This window comes from Cynoglossus semilaevis, chromosome 3 (genome assembly GCF_000523025.1).
Source record: "Cynoglossus semilaevis isolate Cse_v1.0 chromosome 3, Cse_v1.0, whole genome shotgun sequence".
Taxonomy (NCBI): domain Eukaryota; kingdom Metazoa; phylum Chordata; class Actinopteri; order Pleuronectiformes; family Cynoglossidae; genus Cynoglossus; species Cynoglossus semilaevis.
In genome coordinates, this window is record NC_024309.1 from 8,020,587 (window position 1) to 8,034,198 (window position 13,612).

The 13,612-nt window shown below is 41.3% G+C and overlaps 1 protein-coding gene across 5 annotated transcripts in view; it reads right to left on the reverse strand.

Annotated features, from left to right (window-relative positions):
• The window catches only part of mkxa (mohawk homeobox a), a 1,121,182-nt gene extending 1,116,716 nt beyond the window's left edge, over positions 1-4,466 (reverse strand). For 3 of the 5 annotated variants that reach the window (XM_025054738.1, XM_025054739.1, XM_025054740.1), the window contains exons 1-2: positions 2,771-4,463; positions 1,508-1,797 (exon numbers count right to left, since the gene is read on the reverse strand). In XM_025054738.1, the coding sequence (XP_024910506.1) occupies positions 1,508-1,683 (176 nt within the window). In that variant the 5' untranslated portion in view covers positions 1,684-1,797; positions 2,771-4,463. Of the gene's footprint in view, positions 1-1,507; positions 1,798-2,770 lie in introns of all 5 variants that reach the window. The other 2 variants (XM_008307734.3, XM_025054741.1) reach the window with 2 other exon arrangements.
• Positions 4,467-13,612: the final 9,146 nt, after the last annotated feature.

Genomic DNA, 13,612 nt, shown 5'->3' on the forward strand with positions numbered 1-13,612 from the left:
CTCAGTTTACTTTTCATTGCGTGTCCCACAAACCACCAACACATTGCAATGGAACAAACAAAAACATTTTTGCTCCTTCCAACTTTTTTTTTCTTTTTTCTCTCTGCCAGATTAACATTTTTACACCGGGGTGAGGTGGATAAAGAACAATGTAGCAGGGTCATAATCACAGCCAGGCCATCGCACAAACACTGGAATTATACACCTGGGTTTTCCGTACAGAAAAGGCTGCGACACATGTCCAGAGGATGCTGCACAAAAACACCACATTAGGGAAAAAGAAAAAAAGAAAAAAAAACAGGGAGTGAGGTTTAAACTAAGTCAGTCTGAAAGACACCAGAGCGTTTTTACGACCTGCTCTGAAAGGAACTGTGTAGTAGACGCTACACATTAGAAAAAGGAAGAAGAAAAAAAAAACACCACAAAATATTACTGAAATGGTTTAAGGGACAGTCGGTCTCCGTGGTCCTAGTCCGGACTCGACTCGTCCTCACCTGTAGCTGCAGGTTTTTTGGACCTGTAGATGTCACTATGGTGCTGCGCTCTGCTTCTCCCTTTAATCTGGAGCTGCACGGTCTGCAGATGCAACATATTTGAGTCTAACCTCAGGTCTGCCCGAGGTCCGTGTTCTACAAATATTTTCCTTGTAATCTAGATTGGTATGAACATCCTAAAGGACACTTTACTCACTGTCCTCGGGCCTAAAACCTTTAAACACAGGCACCTCCTTCACATGTATAATTTAATGCTCTGTATTATGCCCCCCCAGAGGAGACAACAAGAAGCTCACTAAGTCACCCTGCAGGTTATTTCACCGCTCAGCTGATTCACAGACATAACACGCGCATATTACAGCTAAACACATAATATCACAGGGCAATTTATTTCTCCCACTTCTTTGCAAAAATATACATTTCACATCCTTATGTGGTGCATAGCAGACCACACAGAAAGTTCAAGTTTGACTTTCCCTAATGGGGAACAGGTGGAGCCCTCTACCGAACACGGTTGACCTAATTTTTGGATCAGGTGTTAATAATCAAGATTATCGGAATTTCCTGATCCATTACAGCGTCGTCCATTATACACAGAGGAGACACGCGTCAAGTAATAACCACAGTAAAGTGTTTAAATCCTAAAATTGTTGTTCACATTTGAACATTCACGCGTGCGTAAAAAATAATACAGCTTAAACGGTGTTTAATCACATAAAAGTGAACGTTTAAATCAATCAATTAAACAAAGTTCAGCTGTTATCAATGCGACATTGTCAGAGTACATATTAGGTTTATTTTTTATATTTTTACAATTAATAAGGTGTCATAATTAAGCACACTCAGTTTGGATAGACACCACAGCCCCGTCCCTACTGTCCACCTTGTCTCTCTGTCTCGGTCCTGAACGAAACAACCATGAAATAGCGGTATTCCTCACGGGACTCCACTTAATCCTCATGTTAACACAAGCCACACATGTTGCCTTAAACAACGAGGCATGCTCCACATACCCGTTCCGTCTGTGTCTCATGGCCTGGTTGTCCCTGATGACCTGGTTGCTGGACAGGAGGTCTGGATGTTGCCCGTCAATGACTTCTAGATAATTTCTGCTGCTCATCTCCACCTCGGTCGCCTTCTCTTCGAACAGCACCTGGCTGCTTAGCTTGTTAAACACGATGGTGTTCATTTTCTCCGCCAGTCAGTCCTCTAATAGCGCTGATATTCAAAAGTATTTTTTTTTATAAAACAAAATGGTAAATAACTCTTCTTGGATTCGTCACAGTTCCCCCCGTTGTGTTACCTGTGGACAAGGTGCGGATATTATATCAGTATATGAATGTGGATGAAAAGTAAAATACTGTAGTAAATATTTAGTATCACGGTGTCAGCATGAGTACGTAAAATCTATATTTTGATGACGTGAGTGACCCGTATCTCTGCGCGTGTTTACGCCGAAATATCGCAGGGAACAAAAACAGCCTTCAGACGTTAAAGCGCACCGTGCGTAAAAACCTGTTGTGGTGCGTAATGTCGTGCGTAAAATCAGAAACCTTAGATTTGTAAGGTTTATTATGGTAACAAACAGAGAAAACAAAAATCGTACTAATGAAAAAGGTCCATTCAGACTTTTAAGATGTAGTAAAGAGGTTTAACTTTGGTCGTGCGCACTTTCACTATCTTTAGCAACAAAGTCGATTTACCTCATATTTAATTTTGCATATTTATTTTATTTTTCCGGGCTGAGCAGAGAAGTTATTACAGCTCAATCTGCACTCAGGCCCCTGTGGTTTACACTGCAAACACTCGACTCGGATGAGGAAAAAGAGCTGAATTCAAGCGTGGATTTCTCTTCCCTTCGTCGTGTGCGCCGCGGTCGCACCTCACTGTAAACTGTGCACAGTTTATTCCGAGACAGCGCTGCTCTCCCGCATAAAATGCAAAACAAACAAATCTGCAGATGCAACAACATGTGTCACTTTTTTTCCCTTTTTGTGCACTTTTTAAATTGTGCAGCATTGAGTGGGTCACGTCCGCCGTCAAAAGTTACGCGCAACCACTTAAATCAGGAAAAAAACAAGAAAAGCCAAAATGACTTTTTTAAAATAATATTTCATATTGTGAGGTTTTGAATTCTTAACGACCTAAAAAGCAGAGTCCATGTGTTGTTTTCATTCAAATCCGCGCAAAATGACTCCAGTTGCGCGTATTCTCATTGACACCGCTGGAATAAAGCTTTTTAATAACATGACAATAAAACGACAACAGACACTTACCTGTGACGGGCCCCTCCTTCGTCTGTGTGCTGTGTGCAACAATAATCCCGTTTCCAGTCTCCCATTCCCTGCTCACATGTTCACGCACTGAGACCCTGAGCTCAAACCGTTCACTCCAGCGTCTCCTCCTCTCCTTTATCCAGCGGCCTGCTCTGCACCGCCCGGGACTCTGAATATTTCACCCTGCTCATGTTTCCTAGTACACAGCCCGAGCCTGCGAACATACTGTTGATGGTTTACGCCGGTTCTGGGGCCGAGGCCAGCAGTGCGGAGGGGAGGGGAGGGGAGGGAGGGTGAGAGATGAGCGAGAGGCAGAGAGGGAGAGAGAGGGAGGCTGTCTGCACCACTGCATCCATATTTGCATGAAAAATGGGATTGTGCTCAAATGCATTTGTGTCGTAGGCTTGCTTTTTTTGTTAATATTCGGAAAAAGCAGTACACAGTACTGCAACAGACAAACTTATTGGTTAGCTTTGTTACTGCACATTTTCATTATTTTATTTTTAGTGAGGTTAATGTTCTAATACAGGTGTTACATGGTAGGAAGCAGGCAGAACCCAAACGCAGCACAAAGGTCCAGCAGGTTCATTACCAAGTGCCAAAACAATAAAAATTCACAGGAGTTTCAACTACAGGTCCACAAACATGCACTTCTTTTTTCTCACTTCTCCAACCCATGGACTGCAAACACTGACCACAAACAACAATCGCACCAAGACAGAGTGAGGGAGAGAGGTACTGTATATACACCCAGGGAAACAGGTGACACCAGTGAGACTAATCAGAGACACGGGTGAGTGTGATCACACTGACTCCACCCAGCAGACAACACAGGAAGTGGAAACAGACCCCTTGCCCTATTGGACAATTTGACGGGCAGGATTCGGCCCGCGGGCCACCAGTTAATTATCAGTCCTTTAATGGCTCCATTATTGCACGATTGTACAAATTCTTCCAAATGTCCCGTCCACCACAAAATGAAAGCCTTCATTCTCGATCTGATGGAATTCTCTCCTGAAGTCCTTCACGCTGAAGTTCTTCGTCAGAACCAAAAATCGAAGTAGAACTTTCGCGGCATTGGTTAATAATAACTCAACATAATCCAAGCTAGTTTAGGACGGATTCTTACTGTATATAGCCACACGATGGTTGATTACTCCTGATGTTCCCTGTCATTGAGGTCTATTATAAAGGCTGTCGCATTATGGGCACATGAGTCATAGGTTCTGTGGACTTCAGCTGTGTTGCTTTGGGGTTTATCCAAGGTAGTGATTCTAAAGGACATGACTAAGCAGCAGAAGTTATATGAAAGGTTGGGGACGTGTGTAATTATTGTTTATTTGAACTTATTTTTATTTAACAGGGGAAGTTAACTTTTACTAACATCTTGTGCAAACATGCTATGAAAAGGCTCAGTCGTGTAATCATTTCAATTAAGGTTTGGGTGAGTTTATTTGCACTGAGAACACAATATGGAAGTTTTCCTTCTCGCCTAGAGTGAACTCGAGTTACCTCCCTCGACCTTGTCTGCGTTAGCGAGCCCCGTGGGTCACATGTACCTTCTCCAGAGATGTCACTATAGTAAGACTTCAATCTTTATCTTCCTTTCTACTGCCTCTGCTTTAGCTCACTGCAACTCAGGTCCACACTCCTGTCCACTGTCAAGTGTTGAACGGTTCAGTAGACAGAAGCACAACATTAATCATCTACTGGTGAATTACGGTATTACAGTAGGACTCACGCGCAAGCTCTCTGTAAAATAATGAAATATTGTATTTTTATTGGCAGGGTTGGAATGTCATGTGACCTCAAATACTGTATATTGACTGTTGTTGACACATAATATGTATATATATATATATATATATATATATATATATATATATATATATATATATATTCTAAATCAGACCTGGGCAAACTACGTTCCGTGGGCCAAATAGGGCTCGCTCGGCTCTAAATGCAACTTGCATTTCAGTAATTAAAAATACTGTAGTTTTATGGCAGTAAACTTAGCAACAGGTATCAGATGTCCTTAGAACCGTACTTGTTTAACGCACTTAATGCAAAAGCACAAATCTGACATGTAAGTCCTTTATATCAAACGTTGAATAAATGACAAAGTTCTGCTCTCGGACTCCACAGACACTGATGATGTCATCAGAGCTTGATCGTGCAGACCACAGAAAGTGTATTTTACCAAAGTGGGCGGGGCCTGTCTTATAAGACATTCTACAGGAAAGCTTTATTGGAAGTGAAGGATCCCGTGTTTATACTATAGAAAGGTCACACACGAGCTGCTCCCTCCAGACTGGCACGGCTGTGTTCATCCACACAATGCAATGACGCAGGCAGCGCTGCAGCTTTAATGTTATAGCGCGGGGATGTCAAACTCAATCAAATTAAGAACAGGATTAAGGCCGAGGGCCAAGCTGGGTCAATATTTAGCAAAGAACGGCTTTAAATTGAACGTGTCTTTTCATACGTATTATGACAACATATTTTTGCAGAAATATAAACTAAAAAAAATTTCACGCTTTCCTCTCTCAGCAGTAGTTTTTCCAGACCTTCAGGATCATTTTAGGAGTATTGGTTCACACACAGCATGTATTATATACAGTAATTATATGTTATTGGCTGAACAGTATGGTATACATTAACTGAACCTAGGAGGGACTGTAGCTGGCTGCTAACCTGCTAGCATACGCTGAAATCTAGACATAATTATTTACAGTAGCTGTATAAATAAAGTTCACAACTTTCATACAAATGATCAAAATTTAATCTTAACATCCTGCAGTACACGGCCAAGTGGCTGCAGGGATTTTTTAAAAATTATTATTTTAAAGTTATGTATAGATTTAACAGAACCTTGGTTAAGGTTCAACCGAAACCACAATCTCTTCCCAGCCTCAACCATAGAGGTTTGATCGCCCTAAACCTAAACGCAGACAGGACCGTATGGATGTGAAGCGTCTCTGCTGTGACAGTCATGCAGCCTCCACCGCAACATCCTCACAGAGTGTAGGGTTCCTCCACTCTGAAGAAGCCAACTAATTATCAGTCATCAGGATCTCAGTTTATACTCTGAAAATTAGTTAACTAGATTTACTTTCATTCGAGTTTTATTACCAAAAATGTAGTTAAATAAAAGGTGTCTTAAGTAGTAGATAAATTCCTTTTCCTATGGCCAAAAAATATATTCTCTTTGACTTTTTTCCACATTAATAATTCCATCATTTGAATTAGTCACATATAAAAACAGGTGTAAAAGACATTCATCTGTTACCTGTCTTTCTGTTCCCGCAATATATAAAATCACTATTTGTCATATTACGGAATGTTGTTTTATCTTGATTAATTATGACTAATCGTGACGAACCCACAGCTATCCTTTGATTAATTTGATCATGTTCAAATCATCTGACTGCTCTAATACACTTTGGATTTGTATGAACCCTGTTTTCTATCAGCATGTTGGATGTCGTACACTCTGCGGTCCAGTATCCGAAGGTTTGTTTTCATTAAACACCAGCGAGGAAATGGACATTTGACGTCACTCTACCTTTTGTTTCCGAGTTCATGTCATGTTATTGTCAGCATCATTTTGGGATTACTTGGTGTCCTCCGTACATGTCTCGTATTTATGCAGCTTGTCACTCAACATTGTGTCGTTTCCTATTACATGAGCTGGATTGTATTTATATGTGGCTTTTGTTTGGTCTGCCAATGGGCCAGCAGAGTGAAAATGTGACTTCCTTGCTGTCATAATATTTGTTTTTGTCCTTAAATCTTCAAATTGCGACCGATCGGTTTACAGAAAACACACAGATCAAATGATGTAAACATATTTTTAGGGAATGAAATATTGTAGGAAAACACAGAACTGTGTATTCACATTGTACGGTTTAAGTGTAAACTGGACCAGGCTGCAGTTATTAAACATAATACCAGCGTGGAACACGCTCTGTACTTCATCGTTCTACGTATTACCTGAAATCGGTGTCAGCTCAACCTCAACACCTTGTTTTTTTGTCCCACTGCGACAAATTATTATTTTTCCTAAAGCTTTGCTCTCTGCGCCCACAATCTGCCCCTAATTAAAGATAATGTTTTCACTCCAGCCGGGGACTTCATTTCGTCATGTAAACCAAGGTGGAATTACATACTGTGGTGCACAGACTACTTGCAAAGCCACATACATGTTTGTTCGTCTCGGTTTGCCAGCTTTAGTGGAAAGTGTGAGTGAGGAGAAAATTTGCAGGTTGTTTAAATCGCTCCGATTACTGCTTTTAGGGAGCTTTTAAACATCCAGCACAGCAATCAACAAGTTAAAACATGCACTGCTTTTTTACACGTCTGTAGTCGGAGTCGTAAGGAGCCAAAAACAAGAGTCATTAGATGAACTGGAGCTAACGCTTAAAAACACTGGGTGATAATTGAAACTTGAAAGGCCCAGAAGACTTTTAAACTTATCATTAGCCACCATCTTTGTAAAGAAAAAAAAAACATTTTTTTGCAAATGTGAGTTTGTTTTACAATGTTTTACAAAGAGAGTCAGATGTCAAAATAATTCACTTTTGTGAAACTTTTGTGAAAACTGACCTGTGGGTAGGTTGATCCCACAGTGGTCTGGGTTAGTGATTCCTCACGGGTCTTTATTTTAATTAGAATCAGTTAAGTTCAAATCAACAGTATTAACTGTATTTGAAGGAGGCTCTTTGACATCAGGCTACATTTCACTTTTTTTGTCTCTGTCTCTGGAAGACGTTCTGTCATTTTAGGAATAGGCTGAAACCGAATGTTTCCACTCTTAGGTTTCTGAGGTCATACTGTAATATTCATATTCCTAAAAGCAAGATGGTGACTTATTATTCGGAGATCCATCATCTGAGCTGTCATCGTTCGTCCTGCACCTAAACGCACACTAATATTTTAATGCTGTTTACATGACGGATACACGGACGCTCCCTGGATTTCCTGCGGCTGAGTTAAGTCAAACACAGTCTACTTTTGGTGCGTGCGGTTTTTGCCAAAACTACTCACTCAAGCTGAAATAGCAGAGACATATTTGACTTGGTCATTTTTAATGCCAGTGTAAACCCTTCAGAGTGAGATCTCTGTTATCCACGTGTCATCGCCTGCTTCATTTTTGCTTGTACTACAGTATCTTTTGATTACTCTGAGTATTTTTTTCTCTTTGTGAGCAGACAGTCGCAAAGTCCTGGAGTTTTTGGGAGAGACTGGGCAATCTGACAGAGAGCACTGAGCCAAACTGGAACACCAGTGTTATTTATGCATCACGCAGAAGGAAGGGACATTTATTAATGTCGAAATTAAGAACGAAAAACAAGGAGCAGACTGGAGGTCAAGCTAAATCTTGCAACAACTGTTGTCTTTTTTTCTTCTTCTGTGTCTTAAGTCAGTCAGCAATCAGATACAGAATTAAATAAGATGTTCAGTAATGACTGGCTGATGATTGGTTGATTTGTCGCTCTTCCCCTGAGGTCCAGCGCTGTGATAGCCCGATGAAAAGATTCTAATGAAAAAAACTAAAGGATAATATCATTTTTGGTGCAAGGCCATACGGAGCTTTCAGGTCGGTTCAATAACCAGTGAGGGAATTCTGGCTAAACTTCTGCTTCACAGCTGTGCGTCTGGGAGACAGCGCCAATTTATCACTATCTGCTGTGTGAGGAACTTGGCATTTTTTAAAGCATCTTCAACAGACACTATCCTCTCTGTGCAAATGGTTTTAACTGCCGGCTGGCTGTCAGTAGCCTTGACTCTCTGGTGCTGTGAGGGGCAAGGTGAAAATGTGCAGAAAGCCTTTAGTTGGATTTTTTGTTTTTAAACACACCAAGCTGCGTGACAGTAAATCAGTTTAAAAGAAGCAAAAATCACTACCCTGTTCTTTCTTTCTTCCTTTTTAAAATATGTACGCTAACACTGAAGGCTAATTATTGGGATTTTCATGTCATACCGTTCATGTTTCATCAAATCAGGGCAGCGCTGTCTAGGATTTCACAATTTGGTCAATTTCAAGGTCAGGCAGAAGCATATGCAGGATCTATTATTGTGGTTGACAGGCATATCCTCCTGTTCTTCTACCTACAACAGACAAAAGATCTGGTCAGGAAGAAGTTCTAGCTGTTTAATCAGAAATGCCTAGATGTTGAGTGCCATAACAGTTCAGGATGAGTCATGATGACTAATCCATCATGAGACCTCCACCCACTTATTCTCCTTCTAATAGTCATGGAATACCAATGTCACAGTCTCACAGTGTTGACACACCCCCCAATGCAAATCAGTAGCAATTTTTCCACTTCTTCTAATGAAGTACTTTTTGTAAACCCTTCAGAGTGAGATCTCTGTTATCCACGTGTCATCGCCTGCTTCATTTTTGCTTGTACTACAGTATCTTTTGATTACTCTGAGTATTTTTTTCTCTTTGTGAGCAGACAGTCGCAAAGTCCTGGAGTTTTTGGGAGAGACTGGGCAATCTGACAGAGAGCACTGAGCCAAACTGGAACACCAGTGTTATTTATGCATCACGCAGAAGGAAGGGACATTTATTAATGTCGAAATTAAGAACGAAAAACAAGGAGCAGACTGGAGGTCAAGCTAAATCTTGCAACAACTGTTGTCTTTTTTTCTTCTTCTGTGTCTTAAGTCAGTCAGCAATCAGATACAGAATTAAATAAGATGTTCAGTAATGACTGGCTGATGATTGGTTGATTTGTCGCTCTTCCCCTGAGGTCCAGCGCTGTGATAGCCCGATGAAAAGATTCTAATGAAAAAAACTAAAGGATAATATCATTTTTGGTGCAAGGCCATACGGAGCTTTCAGGTCGGTTCAATAACCAGTGAGGGAATTCTGGCTAAACTTCTGCTTCACAGCTGTGCGTCTGGGAGACAGCGCCAATTTATCACTATCTGCTGTGTGAGGAACTTGGCATTTTTTAAAGCATCTTCAACAGACACTATCCTCTCTGTGCAAATGGTTTTAACTGCCGGCTGGCTGTCAGTAGCCTTGACTCTCTGGTGCTGTGAGGGGCAAGGTGAAAATGTGCAGAAAGCCTTTAGTTGGATTTTTTGTTTTTAAACACACCAAGCTGCGTGACAGTAAATCAGTTTAAAAGAAGCAAAAATCACTACCCTGTTCTTTCTTTCTTCCTTTTTAAAATATGTACGCTAACACTGAAGGCTAATTATTGGGATTTTCATGTCATACCGTTCATGTTTCATCAAATCAGGGCAGCGCTGTCTAGGATTTCACAATTTGGTCAATTTCAAGGTCAGGCAGAAGCATATGCAGGATCTATTATTGTGGTTGACAGGCATATCCTCCTGTTCTTCTACCTACAACAGACAAAAGATCTGGTCAGGAAGAAGTTCTAGCTGTTTAATCAGAAATGCCTAGATGTTGAGTGCCATAACAGTTCAGGATGAGTCATGATGACTAATCCATCATGAGACCTCCACCCACTTATTCTCCTTCTAATAGTCATGGAATACCAATGTCACAGTCTCACAGTGTTGACACACCCCCCAATGCAAATCAGTAGCAATTTTTCCACTTCTTCTAATGAAGTACTTTTCAAATAGTGGGGCGGGCCCCCATGAGGGGGACACGGTGAGGTGCCAAGAGGGGTGCGAGGGGCTTCCAACATAATATGGCACACGTAATGCATGAATGATAACAAGCCTCCAGTCACTAGGTGGCAGCAACTCATACAGTGGTTCAAACAGATACAAATATTAATGTTATCAGGTTCTCAAAATGTATTTCCATTCGTGGGGGTGTGGATGGGGGGATGGGGAGAGGGGCGTGAAGACATTTCTGTTGTCGGGGGGGGGGCACAAATCGACGACTTCGTAAGCCAGATCATAAAGTCAGATCTGAAACACAAGCGCTAATCTTATGTTTTCGTATAATCTGTATTTACTTCTAGCATAGGCTGAGGCAATACTGATGCCACATGCTCAGTCACTCAATGATCACGTGCCTGAAATCGTCGGCTTGTTCGGCAACCGACTTATGGTGCGACAACCGAGGGAATTTCTAGCTAAAAATTTTGAACATGAACCAAACAGTTCGAAAAGGGAGGCGTTCGACAACTGGAACAACAGTCCTGAACCAAACGCTGTTATAGTTGCCCACTCATTTCACATCTCATTGTCTGACCACCTCATTAGCCGTGTGACTATGTCTGGATTTACTGGTGCTAGGAAAACACATCAAATGCTGGTGGACGGTGGAACAGCCCCCCTGCCCTTCAGAAAGAGTATCAAAATATGTGACAGCGTGAATGTCTGAAGTACGGAAACGGATGCAGAGAAGCGGGCTGCTGAGCAAACAGCGGGTGAGTGTGACACATGAACCTCACACCAACAGACCCCGTGGTGTAGCACGCTGTAATGATATAAAAGCTAATTTACAGACCGAGAACAGAGGCCGTGTTTTCGTGCCGGTCCCTCAGCAGCCAGAGAAACGTGGCCCAGCTCTGAGGGTCCGTTGTGTACACGCGTGTTTTTAGTGGCTACGTCGCAACCAAACCACGCTGCAGCCACTGCTGTGCACCAAGTAAAAATGGCCCTCAGACACCGAAGGAAACAGAAAGCCACTTCTAATATTTGGAAAGGACTTTTACTGTTCATTAGTTGCTTTTAATAAATATTGCTGCAGAACACATGTGGGCTCTTTAAAAAGCAACTTCAAAAGTCTGGTTTAATTTTAAAAACAATTGCACCGGTATCACAATACGCAGCTCACGCTCCAAAGCACAGGCGGACAATTAAAATAAGCAATATATATTTATTACTACGTCCAAAGAAAATGCGGAGAGACAAAAGTCATGACCGTAGGAAGGAAATTTTCCACACATCGGACTGGTGTAATATGTAATAAAGTCTTCAAGTGTGGTTGTGTCCATTAAACAGACCTATGGGAAAAGTCTGCTCCAGTCTGGACAGGGTGAAGGTCAGGCCAACGGGGAGACATACCAGTTGAGATACAAGGGTGGGGCAGATGCCAGGACCCACATGTACCTCAAAACAGAGGCAACAAACATCAGGGATATCCCTCCACTATTTGGAGTCCGTGAAGCAACGGGAATCATGGGATCCTGAACAGGCCAGAGCCGGACGTAATTGCTGCCTCTGCCAAGGCGTAGAGGAGTAACCTCTAATTTCCTGTGAATAATGTCCCCGTGTCAGACGACAAGCCAAAGAAAGTGGCAGTTTCTTTTCTCAGAGGGTTTGTGGCACAGCTAATACACTGCACTGTGGCTTTACGACCAGTAGGCCTGAGGGCCAGGAACCTGAAAACTACTTCCTCACTGCCTCAGCCTCTCTTGGAAGTTCAACATCAGGATCACAGAGGTGAGTGCAGCACTGTTCATACTCTAATGTTAGACGGCTATAAGCCATATTTATTTAAATAGAGGATACTAAGACACATCGTTGCACTGAGTATTGCACATTTTGAGGCATTTCTGGGACTTTTTATTTTTTGGGATTTTTTCGTGGTGGTACGACAGTAGATTTACCTGTTTTTAGCGATATTTTGAAATGTTCAGATATGATGTTTTTTGGAGATTTTAGCACAAATTATTCACTTGGCTGCATGTTGTGGGGCCTACACTTGATTTTTTTTTTTATTTGACATTTTCTCATGATAGTAAGACTGGGAAAGTTACTATATTCTGGTAATAATTTGTTATATATTATGCTCTTTTTCAGTGGGTTTAACAATCATGTGATCTTCCCCCAGATAATCAGTAAAGATCTATTTCACTACAGGTAGACAGGTAACCAAATATATATATATATATATATATATATATATATATATATATATACACTATCTATGTTTNNGAAAATTGTCAAAATTTTCACAGTATTTCAACAAGGGTCCTATAAAGGGTTAAGAAATTAGTGAAAATAGTTTTGGGCTTCAACTTGTATAGGGGTTTGGACTTCATATCCCTTTAGTTGTTTTTTTATAGTTATACATGGTTCTGTATTTGTCTGACCACACATTGCCCTTTGTCTGTATTCTCTCCTTTTCTTTTACAAGCGACTGTGAAACCTGTTGGTGGAAAAGCTCAGTACGTGCCAGTAGTACTTGGCTACTTCTTCTACAATTCAAAGAAGAAGAGCGATTTATCATCACCAGCAACACATCAAGATAAAACCATACTGAGGCAGGAGAATGCAGTTTTGACATTATATGAAGCAAAAACTTTTTTCACATCAACTGTTGATTTCCTGGTGACTCATGCTGTTAGCTTAAAATGCATTTCCTACAATTCATTGGAAATTGCTCACTCTGCCCTAAACGTATTACTCTCGTGGAAAGGCTCTGACGGAATATGATTACTGGACCAGTGATATTGAACCAGCGCAGCCAACTAATGGAGCAGGGCTCTACAACTGTGTTTCTTTCCACCTATTCCACCCTTTTTTTTGTATTTTTTCCACTTAAATTTGTCTTCTAACTCCATGTCTTGTAGACATATATAATCAAATAAGCATAAAGATTTTGTAAGAGACTTAAGGGGGTAATGGGTCAAATTGACCCAGGGGGCCATCAGGTCAGACCTGGGTCAGCCTAGGTCTGAGTGAGAGCATATCTAACCCTGTCAAAGCGATGAATGCGTTGCTCACTGTAAGCTCATAGAACCAGCAGCGAGTGAGAACATGGTGAGCTGGGAAAAGTGGATGTAAACAACGCAGGGCTTTAAGTATTTTAATGCATGATGAGGAAGCCAGGCAGGGAGCAAGCCAGACGAGTAGTTTCCCTCTGCTTTCACTCTCCACGCTAAGCTTGTCTAA